General features: G+C 37.6%; 1 protein-coding gene across 3 annotated transcripts in view; it reads right to left on the bottom strand.

Annotated features, from left to right (window-relative positions):
- Positions 1 to 15,175, bottom strand: part of TBCD (tubulin folding cofactor D) — a 107,054-nt gene that overhangs the window by 37,932 nt on the left and 53,947 nt on the right. For all 3 annotated transcript variants that reach the window (XM_071764218.1, XM_071764219.1, XM_071764220.1), the window contains exons 16-21: positions 14,408 to 14,465; positions 10,063 to 10,092; positions 6,584 to 6,669; positions 3,072 to 3,152; positions 2,252 to 2,325; positions 804 to 921 (exon numbers count right to left, since the gene is read on the bottom strand). In XM_071764218.1, coding sequence (XP_071620319.1) covers positions 804 to 921; positions 2,252 to 2,325; positions 3,072 to 3,152; positions 6,584 to 6,669; positions 10,063 to 10,092; positions 14,408 to 14,465 — 447 coding nt within the window. The remainder of the gene's footprint in view (positions 1 to 803; positions 922 to 2,251; positions 2,326 to 3,071; positions 3,153 to 6,583; positions 6,670 to 10,062; positions 10,093 to 14,407; positions 14,466 to 15,175) is intronic.

Genomic DNA, 15,175 nt, shown 5'->3' on the forward strand with positions numbered 1-15,175 from the left:
AAGGGATACAAAATTTTTAATGTTTGTTTCCTAATCATGCTATAATTTTTCTTCCATGACTTAACTGTACTTTTAAACAGAAAAAGTATAATTTTATTTCCAAATAATACTCAGAAATACATAATAATTAATTTTTAATAACTCAGCAAGCTTGTTCTTAAACATCTGCCCATCCTAATTGAAGTCAGGCTAGTATAAAATCCTACTGTCAACAGAAATTCCAAATTCAAATTTTTGCAGTAAGGATTTGTGATTCTTGTGGAAGAAAGAAAACAAGGAACTAACTCATTCAATCACAACATTAAAGCAAAGACATTTCCAAACAATTGTCAATTATTTTACCTACATCACCTATATTTAATACGTGTGTGATTACACTCACACACGCCTGGGGATGTGTGTGTGTGTGTGTATATATATATATAATATAAAAATATATGGACCAGCAACAATTAAATCCAACTAAACTACTCAAAAAGCTATTTCTAGTAACACTGAAGACTAAAGACTGTCCCCTCACCTGAAAGACAACATACTGAAGGGGAGAGGGAGTTTAATCTACATTTAAATGCCAACTTAGAACTCTCCCAGTAAGGCAACAAATAATCTCACTTGCCCTGTGATGAAATTAGACTGAAGTTTATAACATCACTAAATAAAATCTATAGTCTTGGCAAGAATGATCAAAACAAAAATTCAATGGAAAATAAGTTCAATAAGATTTCCATAATTATATTCAGGAAGCTTTCAACAGACTAGACATGAAAGGAAAATTTATAGTCAAGATAATCTTGAATTTATACCTATTATTCTCTTCTGCTAGTTTACACAGTGCATGGGTGATCTCAGCACAGGCAAGAATTGCCCCATGGCGTGTGTGCAGATCTGTGCCCACTGATAAAGGTAGAAGCCTTGGCAAAACTGAAAGAGATCAAATGGTTATTCCTTTTTTTAAGCAGAGCAAAGTGACAGATCACAATTCTAAATGTAAACATGTCTGCCTAAAAATAACATGGGAAAAACATTTCTGGAAAGTCAGACCAATATACCCTGGCCAAAAAACAAGTCTTAAAAAGTTCAAGTAAATCTGATACTAAACCAGACCAAGAATTTCTGTATTCACAATGAGCCCCCTGTCTGATGGAACAAAAATCACACACTTGCTCCCAGGCACTGGGCTGGCTGAGCAGTAAGGGAAATGGGGCTGCACCTCCTCTGCATTTCCCTGCAGCCTGCAGGCTGCCACCTCCCTGGTCTGCCATGGGGAGCTGAGCTAAGATCTGGGTGTCAGCTCCTTCCAGCTGTATCACAAAGCAGCAAGCACATCCTCAGTCTTGAGTCGACCCAGCAAAGAACCCAAATTCTTGCTAAGAATGTTTGATTACACACAATAGTCAAAAAGGAATTATGAAGATGTCAGACCAGACAAGACAAAACAGATCCCCCCACCCTTTATGAATCCATAGCTGTATCACCAAAACTAAAGCTAGGAATCTGAGGGCTAGCTGCCTGAGTTCTTGCAGCCAAACTACCCCCATTTATTCACCTTGGAACTGCTGGGGTCCACTTAGCTGGATAACTAAGGACCAGTCCAAAGACAGAAAAAGATCTGATAGTGTTGTATATGTTGTGCATAAAATCTGGAAACTGGTAAAGCTTACACACTGTGTAAGTTTATAGAATCCTAGAATTGGCTGGGTTGGAAGGGACCTCAGAGCTCATCAAGTCCAACCCTTGATCCACTCCCCCCGTGGTTCCCAGCCCATGGCACTGAGTGCCACATCCAGGCTCTTTTGAAATATCTCCAGGGATGGAGAATCCACCCCTTCCCTGGGCAGCCCATTCCAATGGCTGAGCACCCTCTCCAGAAAGAAATTCTTTCTAATATCCAACCTAAACCTCCCCTGGCACAACTTGAGACCTCTTGTGCCCTCTTGTCTTGCTGAGAGTTGCCTGGGAAAAGAGCCCAACCCCCCCCTGGCTCCAACCTCCTTTCAGGGAGTTGGAGAGAGTGATGAGGTCTCCCCTGAGCCTCCTCTTCTCCAGCCTCAACACCCCCAGCTCCCTCAGCCCTTCCTCACAGGACTTGTGCTGGATCCCTTCACCAGCCTAGTGAAGAGACTCCAGTTTCAGGGTAAATGTTCATTTTCATTAAGTCATGGTGCATGGTTAAGCCTGCTTCATACATTTTTGCTACAGAAGCTACAACACTCGATATGTTACATTGTGCAGAACTTAAACTGGTACCTACCCACATCTGCCATGTACTCAGGAGCCTGTGCAGTAAGGTTATGCAGAGCTTTGGCTGAAAGTTCTCGAATAACACTGAAGATGTAGAAAAACATTTTTGGAGATTTTTGGGTTAGCAATTTAGTAGATGTAATAAAAAAAACAAAACAACACCACACATCAAGAAAGGACTCCTACTCCTCATCAAAATAAAGACTTTGTCAATATTAAAAATTACAGTGTTCTCTGTCACTCGTATCTTTTCACCCCTCAAAAATAGCCAACAAAACAAGGGACCCAACAGACAGCCTACAGCTAGCTTTTAGTGATATGAATAGAATTTATTGCTGAAAGAGACAAAGAAAAAGGTTAAGTGTGGATGGCAGAACCTGAGGGCTCATTCTATACATTGGCAAGGACACGACAGTAAACTATTATTATTTCTCATGATGCAAACTAGTATCAGCATTGATATAATCTCATTTGTGTTATGTGTACACATTTTAATCTTCATGAACACTGACTATGACTAAGCACCATCTCTATGTATGAAATCTTCATTAATTATGATAATTGCATGGTGATGGTGTTTACCCCTCAGATACACTATATACCATATAAGTGTGTTTTACTAATCTATTAACAGATTGAGGTCATGGCAAAAGACAAAATTCACAAAGTGGCAATATTCTAGGGAGATACAGATCAGCTACCACTGGTCCAGATTTCTTCAGTCAAATGCTATTGCCAACTCTAGTAGAAGAAAAATTTATAAAAACAATCTAGGAAAGTATGATATGCAGAACAGAAAATGCCTGAATGTTAATAACTTATGAACTCACCTATCCCAGTGATTAATCTTCATGCAAATTAAATGATCAATCATTGGCTCTGTATACTCAGGAAAGCCAGCAATATAGACACTGAAAAAGAAATGTTCATAGAGACTACAGAATCAACAGTTCTATGTTGCATATGAAGTTAACACAAGCTGCTCCAAAACCTGAAGTCTTCTAGGCTTAAAGCAATGAAAAAATCCCCTTAAATATCCTTTCTCCTAGATGAGATGCATCCAAATGAAATAATATATTAGGAAATATTTTACAAGTATTGGGGAAAAAAATTAAATCACTTCTGTAAAACTCTTCCAGCTTCTCTATAAAACCTGCTATATGTGCAGATATATGTGCTTGTCAGCAACAAAAAGCAAAAATATTCAATTCCCTTTGTTACCTTTTGGAAAATATAGATGTGCATACTAACACAATTATTTCAGATTGGAGAAATTTATCCATGATGTAATTCACAGTACTCAGTACAGCTAAGTTACAGAACTGCTACATCTTCATAAATACAACTGTTCGAAGTTTAATACAGGTTTTCAATCTGTCCTTTCTAAAAATTAAACCTCATAATAAGCCAATTCTGACCAAACAAAAGTTAAAGCTGAAAACCCAAAACCTAAGATGTAAGGGAACACCAGAATTAATAAGCCCAGTAGCCTGCACAATTACCCAGCTTTACAGCTACACTTGCTTTCAGTCTTCAGAAGTACCAAGTATTGAAAGCTGAGGTCAACAGAAGTTAAACGTTTTCTCAGTACATCTGATGTATGTTGAATAATCTTGGAAACATAAACAATCAGTAGAATGTGCTTGTGTCAAAAGGGCATGCACAAAGGGACAAAATTAAGGCCACACAGATTACCTTAATTTTACCTTTTCATATCTTTTGAGCAATTGATTAACTTTGTGACCATAATGGTGTTCCATTAATACATGTCCATGTCATCAGAAGCAAAACAAAGACAAAACCAAATACTGCTGCATATTATATTCTGGTATCTATGTAATTAATCAGAAGAGCAGGAATCCTTAAATCTACAGCACAGACCTCAGTTACTGAGCCAGTACAGGACACAGAAGTACTATCTACTACTTCTATGATCCCCAGATGGGGATTAGGCACTGAGTTTAACTGTATGTTGATGACAGCACAGAAATTATTACTTGTTCATTACTTGTTGGTTCCTGTCCCTGTTAGAATAACAGACAATACAATACAGACAGACAGATACAATACAGACAGTATTTCAATACAATAACAGACAGACTTTCCATCAAAAGGGCACCCAGCATGAAAATCTGGCTTAAGAATATATAGATTTTAAAGGACATAAGCAACTACTTATACAAACACATATAAACCATATGTATATATATAAAAATATATATATGAAAATACATGATACTGCCTCTCTACAAGAATATATCACCCTTTCTTAACCAAATTGAATTACAGACATTGACACACATTTCTCAGACTTTCATTGTTCAAAGTACTCTCACAGCACAGACCTCCAGGCCTGCACAGCTTCCTTTCACAGAGCAGCTTTATGCTGGCACACAAAGTGTCACAGGATTGTTTTATCTGGGTGGGGGAATGACAGTTAAGATTCTAGATCTGGAATATGAACCTCAAGCAGCTTTTTCCAGCTACATAAATAATTACACCACCTTAAGGCACAGCGATCAGAAAAGTCCACTCTTCCTACCACATCATAATGATACATGTTTTCTGTGAAGCCAAATACATGCTTATGTACTTTTCCTTTGATGTAACTCAGACAAAAATAAGGAAATAATTAAGTATTGACCCAAATAATTACACCCTGTTTGAAATGCAAAGTGGAGAAGACTTTTTAAAGTAATATAATGAATGAGATGACAAATATACTTTATGAAGAAGAGTTTGATTAATAACACTGAACATGGCTTAAAGGAATAGAGTATAAGATTATTTATAAAGAATTTGCAACTTCATTCTTTCTGTTGCACAGTTTAAAAGAAGGGCCAAGAGTGGAATAAGGAAGACAAAAGTAACAGTATTTTCACTTAGTTACAAAATACTCCTACAAAAACCCTGGAGATCACAACAAAAGGAGTAACAAATGAGCCATGTAAAAAAATTAGTAAATTAACAATTCTGCTCCCAAAAAGTAAGGAGAACATCATTAGTCTCCAAGCCCAAACCATAATAGAGAGAAAATAAAAACTTTTTTGTATTTTCTGATTATTTTCCGATTTTCTACTAGTACAAAAAGCCAGTTCCAGAAATCCTGCTTTACAGATGTAGAGCAGCAGCAAATACCAAGGCCCTGCATTGCCCCATCCCAGCTCAGTAGGCGGGAGCTCTGGGGAAGGGTGTAGGAAGAGGGTGTGGACCCCAGAAGGACTGACAGTAGGTAAAAGGTGAAGATATGTACAGACTGAAATGATTATGCACAAGGGGGACAATGTGGAGGTAGGAAGATTAATATAAATAAATAAAATGGTCGAGGAAGAGTGTGAGGATTTCCAGTTCTCTTTAAAACTGTTCACTGGAAGTCAAAGCTGGGAAGAGGATATAAGCCATCATACACCTGTTGGCTATTTTTGTTCCCCAAGGATCCAATCTCTTCAAGCCTTCCTAACCTGCTTCTGAGCAACATGCCACTCCACAGGGCAATTTATCTGACCTATCTTAAAATGGTGTGAATCACCTTCTGTATGAACCTGCCTGTCTCTTTGCACTGGCTCTGGACAGAGGCGAGACACCTAGGCTAGACTCTCTGTCTTAGACAACTAAAGCTAGAGCCCAGCCCTCAGCCTTTTTCATCTTCTCATGAGGAAGTGCAATCCTCCAGTCATTTTAGTCATCCTGTGCACCCAGCTTGCCTCTCAATTCCCCTGACTTCAGCTTTCTTGCACAGCTGGCTGACCAGAGCTGGACACAGTACTGCAAGAGAAGCCACTGATTTCCAACAGCACCAGTTCCAGTATATCCCATTATATTCTTTGCAGACTCCATACTGCAGTGATGAGTTTGGTTTTTCAAACACTACTGCATACTGGGCTTAGATTTTCACTGAGCCATCTACAAAAAATACAAGCACTCAAACTTAAGGTCTATGACAAAAATTCAATCAAATGCAAAGTCTTTTTTAAAATGGGTATTTAATTTTTTACCCACATCAGAGTCTATCTGCCATCATAACAGCCAGTCTCTGCTTTTACAAGAACTCTTCAAAATCCCCTGGTCTTCTCTAATCTTGACCAGTTTTGTGACACCTGCAAATACTACCCCTTGGCTGCTTCCTCTACGTAGACAAGGAAATCATGGTCACATTTTCACTGTGTCTCATGTAGAATAAGCAGTTTGATGCAGAAATATGAAAAAACAGATCTTAATTTATTAGAAAACAACAGCAATAAACAATGCTGTTATTGTCTGTTTCACCTAACAGCATCTACAAATATTTCATTATGTGAAAGAAATCTCTCATGTTTAAGAAAACTAATGCTTGGAAACCTACCTTATAGTCAAATAGCAGTTAACTCTGTTACCAACAGCAAAATAATCAGCTGCAGTCAGAATGTCTATGCCATGTGGAAAAGTGCCCTACAAACATTATAGGAAAGAAGGTAAACAAGAGGAAAATATTTTAAAATATAAATACTTCCCAAATAAGCAACAGTGTTGAAAACAAATCTAATACTTCTCTCCAAGCACTGAAAAAATAAACAAAATTTCTGATTTGTAAATCACTTCTATGTAAAGGTTATCATATATATAAACAGCAAAATATTTAGCTTCACTTATGAGACAATGAGAAACAAAACAAATAGGAGCAGGTAATAAACTATGCAAAAGGGATCTTAACACCTTCAAGTCATATTCAAGTACGTGTTTGGTAAAGCCATGACTATATATACACACAAAAAATATTTCTCTACAAGAAGGTTTAGATAAATGCAAAAATGTTTTCACTTTATGTGAAGGAACAAGTATCTGCTGCAAGCTGTAGTATTAAGTACAAAATAAAGAGATTTTGGTATCAAGAAATGTAGGATACAAGGGAGTTCAACTATCTCTGTTTTTTCTACTTATAAATATCTAATTTATAAGTATCTAAAACTCGAGGTTAATTTGTTTCAAAGAAGACCACTGGTTCCCAGCAAAGCCTGAAATATTGAATCCTACAGTCGTATGGCACATCACTGCTCTAAAAAAATCTGGTTTTAAAAGATCAGTTATCTTTCTGAATTGCCACCTAAAAATTTGCCTTTTTACAGAAGCAATATAATTCTGCTATTCAGAATTTTTATTTGCTGTGACTAACTTAATACAATACTAGGTAGCACGGCAGTGTTTTGGAGTGGGGGAGGGAGCAGAGCCTCCACAAGCCATAATTTAGAGATGGCAAACAGCCAGCAGAAAGGCACTCTGCTCCCTCACAGAAGGGACAATCACATGGCATTTAAGCAATAAGGCTACATGGAAGTATAGGGTCTGTATATGATACAGTTTTATTTGCTTAGCACTCACTCATCTCCTCCACATTAGAATACAGCCATGCAAAAATAACAGAAAATATCTCTAGATCTACATCTGAATAATTGAAGAAGTGTATCTCGCAAGCAGCAGGAAGTTGTCAGCTACTCTGGAGGTCTTATTATGAGAAGCATAATGCCAGCAGTCAAAAGGAAAAACAAAAAACAAAACAAGACCTAGAGCCTGACTGAACCAGGAAGGACAGTCAGGATATTTCTGGCTTATCCAAGAGACTACCTGCAAGTCCTAATAATGGGGAAATGAAAAATATCCTAAGAAACACTGATTAGAGAGGAAAATGCACACGTGAGAAACACCTCAGTGTGATTCATAGCCAAAGAATTTAACATACAATTCAATATATAAGAATTAATACTGTACATGAGGAAAAATCACAGCTAAACAGTTTCAGTGCTAGGTGCTAGCCAGAGCCTGCTCTTTATTACTTGGCTGTAGGTGTGTTAATTTGATGCCATCTCACCAAAGGTCATGGTGCCACAGTGCATGTCAGTGAGACAGCAAAATTCCAGGTTCAGGAGTGCAGAGGTCATGGCCAATGAGAGAAACTGACTTCAGAGGAAAGCCAACAGATTCTATTCTCTCAGAACACTTTAAACTTTATTTTTCCAATATAAAAGTTTCTCTTACTGGTAGTGTTTGCATTTCTCATGGTTTATGCTTTTAAAATATTCTTCAAATTTTTCTGTTTTCGTTTACATGAAGTGTACATCACAGTGGCTTCTTTTTCTGAGGCCATAAAAGCAACCTCTGAGATTCAGGACATGATGGATTGCAAAGGTGAAGCAGGCAGGAACCAGGAAATAAGCTAGGTCAACTTTTTTCTACACCTATTCAGTATCAGCATTGTTACTTCAAATGAAGAATATGTTTTAGATCCCTCCAATTCAGGGAAAGGGTGTCTCTTTCAACACAAACAGCTACAGAGGGTGTATCCACTGATTAAGTAACCATTTTCCTAGGCAGTGAAGAATGGTTCAGTAAGTAAAACTTCTGAACTCCTACAGGAAACAACTGCAGGAAACAACTGCAGATTTCATGCCATGAAAACTTCTTATTTCACTGCAAACTCCTCCTTAAAATACCTAAAGGATCTAAATTTGCTGTGTGTTCTAACAATGACAAACTGGAATCTCACATTGAGGCAGAATGAATAAGCAAATTTCCAAGCCATAAACTAGCTTAAAGTGTACTCTCTGATTAAGAAATTAAAAAAAAGACCTCCACAAAAGAGTTGCTTCACAGAAGCATTTTGAAACCTCCAGCACCCGGGAGTCCTGGATCACCTGGAAGTGGAGTCACAGGAAGGTGTTTACTTCATTCAGCACCTCATGAAGTGGCATCAGGCTGAGCTGCTGGGGGATGAGTAACCAGCATCTCCAGGGCAGTAACTACAGACCTCAGGAAGCATCACACTGGCCTCTACTTATCACAGACCTAGTCAGGTCAGGTCACCAAAAATACCTACCCTCTTCCTCCTAGTCTGCTCGCTACTATTCACTCTGCTATTAACCTAATTCTATCTAGAAACACACACACGAGTTCCAGACACACTGCTTGGCAACTCTCAGGGCTCTGAAGGAATGATACCCTGGTTTGCAACACAGAGATCTTCAAGAATCGTGTCAAAAAAAGCTGATATGCTCCTAAAGAATGACTTCTTGACAACAAAGTTTGCTTTAGCCATTCTCGCATGCCCTGCTCTGTCACAAAAATTCACTAACTGAGCCATTTCCCATCCAGTCTTTTTTCCTCTAAATTGTATATTCAGGTCCATTACCTCCTGATGAGAAACCAGAGAACTTTGAAGTCCAAGTGTTTGTCCTATTTGCTTCTCCTCCAAGGTTGCAAATCAAAGTTGTATAAGCATTTAAACTACTTAAATGTTTCCAAGTAACATAGGAACCCACCACGATGCTTTTTTTCAAAGCACTTAAGAACCCCCAAAAGCTTTCTCCAAATATCTAGATGGCATATTATGGTACAACAGGTAAAACCAAATGTGGAGTTGAGGACTGCCAAGCTTAGTTTGTTTTGTATCACAAGCCACAGCAGAGTTGTGCAGCACACTTCAGCTGTTCTATTAAAAGCTAAAACGCAATGAAACAAAAAGAATAAGAAAAAATTTGCACTTCTCCTGCTCTAAAAGCACTGGAGTGTGCAAGGTGTATAATGGCCATCATCCATGCTGACCTTGCTTTTCAGAATGGCCAAAAATTACCAAAAAGATAATTTTCTGCCAAAACTAGTAAACTGTAATAAAACTCACATCTCAGAAAAATAAAGCAAGAACCTGACTGCGGATAATGAAAAGAATTGTTTTGGGATATGCTTCTACTCAATTTTTCTGAAGCCACAATGTCTAATTTTGATTTTATGTACTACACGTTTACAGTAACCTCCAAGGCACTAATGAATGAAGATTCAGGAAAGTTACCATACCTGTCTCCCAACATTCTCCTGGAAGGCAGCCTAAGGAAAAGAGAACAAACATACCAAAACGAGTCAGGTTTGCTTTTTGATAAACACCAGATGATGAATTCAAAACACACAACAATATAAATGACCCATGGCTTTTCTTTTTTAAATAAAGTAAACTTTGTCAGTAGGACAAGCCCACAGGGCTTTTTTATTTCTGCGTCTCTATGTTCTGGTACTCTGAGCACTGTATGGTGCATGACAGCAGTTTAAGAATGCAAGTTTAGTCACACCCACAGGAGTGCTTTTCAGTAGTGACACAAAGCTTTGCACTGGAACTGAAAGTCTGTACCTGCAGACAACAGAAATTGAGGCAGCTCGCTCTTCTCCAACTACTTCAACAGAATTTTCTAATAGCTGAGAAGGTTTGATTCTTTGTGGATGAAAACTTCAGACAAAAACTAATTTGGAAGATACACATCTGAAAGCATGCTGAAACACTGGTATTATAAAAGCCAAAAGACAAAATTCAGGTAGGTTTCTTGTGTTTTGCATTAAATTAACTCAAAATCTTGCAAAATGCAACTAATACCACCATGAAGCTCACCTCTATTCTTTTATGGCATACAGAATTAAACTTAATTCCCAACTTGAATTTTATCCCTCTCTCAAAAAAGCCAATTATTTTTTGATTCTTAAATGGAGAGACAATCAAAAGTACTACGAAAAGCTTCTGTAAACTCTTTTCAGAGAGGAATATTCATTATCTGACACTTCACTTTGGAAATGCCACCACAAACATTAATCTCATCAGGAAGGGACAGCACATGTCACTTGACATTGTCACATTGATATTTAACATACAGGGGGGAAGTCACAATCTTCACTTAAAATGTCACAAGAATTCTGAAGGACACAGCTTCTCCATTTCCTGCATAAATACAGTATGCATGTGGTAATCCACCTGTAAAAAGGTGAAGCTCCCCAAGGGATCACACCCCACATACAGAGCAGGCACCCAGAGGACACTGGTGGAGCCAGCCTCCTGTCCCAGTGCATTTTGGAGGCTGTGTCTGCTCAGGATGATGAATGTGGTTCCTGCAGACTTGCCCGGGCTGGTTCAGCTCCTGCTCCCAGTGTATCCACTGCAGGACACGTAGCACAGGCTGACTCCAAACCACTCACCCACCACCTTGGCAGGTTCTGGAGCCCACCTCATCCTGCTGGCACTTCAGCAGTGGCCCCAAGGTGATCAGTTTCAGATTGCCTGGGGCAGAACTCCACGGGCTTTCCTCCAGTGGCAGGGGTGTAGATACACCCTTGGGCAACACATAAAGCAGCTCCCAGAACAGGAGCAGGAGCTGCAGCAGTGCTCCACACACTTGAGTGTATTCTATAGCCCAGCTTCTGACAGGTTTTTTTTCTTTCAGTTCTTCAGTTCTCTCAACTAACATACACCCCCTGCCAGGATTTGCCAAGAAGCTGACTAAATGCCATCCTGCCTCATTTATTTCTTTTAGCTTTAGATCCCCTTTTATGCTTCTGAGACCCTTTTACTCCGCACAGGGAAGTTTCAGCAAATTTGAGCATCTCAACTACCATATCCAAGGGATTTCATAGTCTAATCACTGCCCTACAAATTCTTCTTAAAATGTGCTGCTCAGGCAAGCACAGCTCTAGGTTCATTGGTTGTTTTTCTTGTTAAATCAGTAACTTCAAAATACAAACAATAGAAATCTGATCTCAAAGCAGTGAGGCTTTTTTCTATTTTCAGTCCATCCTTAGGTCTATTTCAATCATTCTTTCAAACAACTGCATATTCCTAACATGCCAAATAATTCAATAGCTTTGTAATAATAATTTTCATTTTTCATACAACCCCCTTCTGGAGATGCAAAAATCTTAACTGCAAGATTCCATGATATCAGAACCAAGATGAACTGCCAGCTGTGTAGCTTGAATACTTTGCTGTTCCCACAATGAAAATGCTATGCCTTTCCCCAAGTCATAATTTTATAAACTATCGACCGACAAAAAGGGAAAAAAACCAAAACTCTCTCTAATGTGTCAGAGCTGAATGGAGCTCAATCCAAGATCATTTATTCATGTGATTATTCCATTTAATGATTGTTCATTTAAGAGTTGCACAAGTCAGCTCAGAATGCTTTTGGAGCTTCAAAAGAACAGTCTTGTTTTATTCTTTCTAACCTCGGGGTTCAAAAATGTCTCCATATGCCATTTTGTTTTATTGGTGCTCTGCATTATAATATATTGCATATTTTAACAGATTAAGAAAGTAGTAAAACATGTTGTTTATTTAAATATTTAACTGTAGAAATGACTGGAAAAATTAGGACTCCCAGGTATTTTTCTTGAGAATTGCAGTAATGTCTGGTAAACACAAAATATTTCTTTGCCTGCCCATCTTAAGAAAGAAAAAATGTTTTCAGGACTTTTATAACTGTCAAAATAGCAATTCCAAATGTTGACCAGCTCTAAATAGAATGTACTAATGAAAAAACCTACCTGGTTTAGCATTTATATTTCATGGTCAAACTAATAGTTTATGCTTAAGCAAAAAAACATAATGATGATGACACATGTCAGATCATGCTACTAAAGATAAGCAAGTACACTTTTAGTGCCACTTTTAGTGGCAATCGTGCTAAAAAGAATTCTCCTCTTTATATATACTACCACTGATTTTTAGGACAAGTCCTACAGAGCAAAAAAAAAATTAAGTTTTCACTATCTATACTCCTTAAGGTTTTGTGCAGGTCTCAGAAAGCAAGCAGAACCACAGAATTGCTCAGGCTGGAAAAGACCTTCAAGATCATCAAGTCCAGCCTCATCCTAACCCTATTTCCCTATTCCCAATGACCCACCACTAAACCATGTCCCCAAGCACCACATCCAGGCAATTATTAAAAACATTCAGGGATGGAAGACTCAAACACCTCCCTGGGGAGGCTGTTCCAGTGCTTAACAACCATTTCTGTAAAGAAGTTTCTCCTGATATCCAACCTAAGTCTCCTCTAAGCAAGGTACCCTTGTTCTCCTTTTAAGGATTTTATTTGCATAATGTGACTTGCATTAGTCAAAAATAGCAAATTCTACATTTTCAAAAATTTAGGAGCTGTAGTTTAGGGGAAAGTGACATTGCTCATACTCATTAGCTGCTCAGTGCACAAAGAATATGTTGTATCAGTACTCAGTGATCTAAAGCATCTCCACTTCCATGCTTTGATTTTAACCTATTTAAACAAAGTGATTTGAGATACCATTACACAAGCAACTGACTCACTTCCCCAGCAATTATCCTGCAGCTTCAATCAGCACCTTAAACTCTCAAGCTGAGGTGTGGCTACGAAAAATAAGGATGCTACCCAGGTATCCCCAAGAAATCCTTCTGATGTTAAAAATGCATTAGCTTTCAAAATTTCAGTCAAAAAAATGAGAGAGAGCTGTTAATTAACGTGCAAGTTTCAAAGACTGCCTTTCCTTAAAAATGCATTCACAGTGAAATTTGTTCTTAGGAATGGAGACACTTTGTTCTTTGACAGACAGTGTTTGGTATTGTGTTTGAGTTAATACAGTTATGAGTTTCTTCAAATTTGTATAATATAATTTGTTTTATCTGTTGGAACACGCAATTAATACTTTTTTTTTTTAAAAAAAAGCAAGTTTGATATATAAAACATACTTAAATTCTCAAAGCTAAGATGACCATTCTTTCCTCTATTCCTCAAATTCTATAACCTCTCCTCCATAAATTCCCTTAAGAACAACAATGCATTCTTTGCAATTCTCAACAGAACAAGTATTTTTCTACAGAAAAGTTGCACAGCATATACTTTGGTGTCAGACCTATTAACTATACAACAATATCTGCCCAATGGGTTTATCATTTGACTTCAAGAATTCCCAGTTTTGTACAAGAACTGAAAATATGTTTGATTATTCTAGAAATTTTCAACTTCCCATAATTACAGAATCACAGCTGATGAATAATTAGAAAAGTATAACTTTACAAAACTTACCAGCTTGGTGACTTGAAAAAGCCACAGTATTATGTATGACCCTTCTGGTTTTGATAGTGACTAGACTAGAAAATGCTAAATAGCTCTTCCTTAGATACTTTATCTTAACCAGCAGCAGACTGTGGCAATAAATCAGGATGTGCCTCTGTGGATTATACAATTTAAAACAAATTCACACCCTAGTTTTGAGGATTTACAAACGCACTTTTTTGCCCTCAACAAAACATGTTACCTATATAATGCAGTTCTACATAGCTAAGTTTAGAAATTATTAAATTAAAGCAAACAAAAAATAGCAGAAATACATAAGCTAGAATGTGGTAACTTACAGAGGCAGCTCTTCTGCAATTAACATCACGATCAAATACTGCTGCAATAACCAGTGCACTGAAGAAAGAAAACATTGAGTATTAGTACAAAGAATAAGAAAACAAATGTGTAACGCCACCAATTCAATATTTAGACTTCTAAGGAAAACATGCAGCATTTCCTTTAAGCAGTTTATTATTTATTAAGACAAGCTTAAACTGAAATTTGAGTTAAAATAACCCCAATACTTCCTCATTTCTCTAGTTTGCTGTGAACTTGCCATAGCACAGACACATAACTTGCATCCTGTTGTATCAGAGCAATTTAAGGAGTACACAAAATATCCAGAAAGTTTTTTATATTTTATATGTAGCAGGAGTTTAAAACCTGGACATAACTGTAACCTCTAATATGAGGCTCCTTAGTGCAATTTTTAATTCAGGCTTGGAAATAAGAGTTTCTCAACAGCCAAATGCACAGCAAGTCTTCTATAAGGCTTAAGTAAAACTGAAAGTTAAGCAATAAAAAGTTGCAGCTACCTCTACAAGAACAACCACATCCTGTTAGGAACAAAATCAGAAAACAACACGCAATTCCTGCTAAAAAGTGACCCGCAAGATAAATTGCAAAGTAGTTTTTTTAAAAGGTGGCCTGTAGATAATAAAGCCATGATTTTACAAAAATTTCTTTGTGCATGAACCCTGCACACTTCAACAACTCTCCTAGTTCAAGACAACTGCTTTTAAAAGATGTGCTACACAATACAAGAGAGAAAATATATCCCAGGA

The sequence above is a fragment of the Heliangelus exortis genome, chromosome 20 (genome assembly GCF_036169615.1).
Source record: "Heliangelus exortis chromosome 20, bHelExo1.hap1, whole genome shotgun sequence".
Lineage (NCBI taxonomy): Eukaryota > Metazoa > Chordata > Aves > Apodiformes > Trochilidae > Heliangelus > Heliangelus exortis.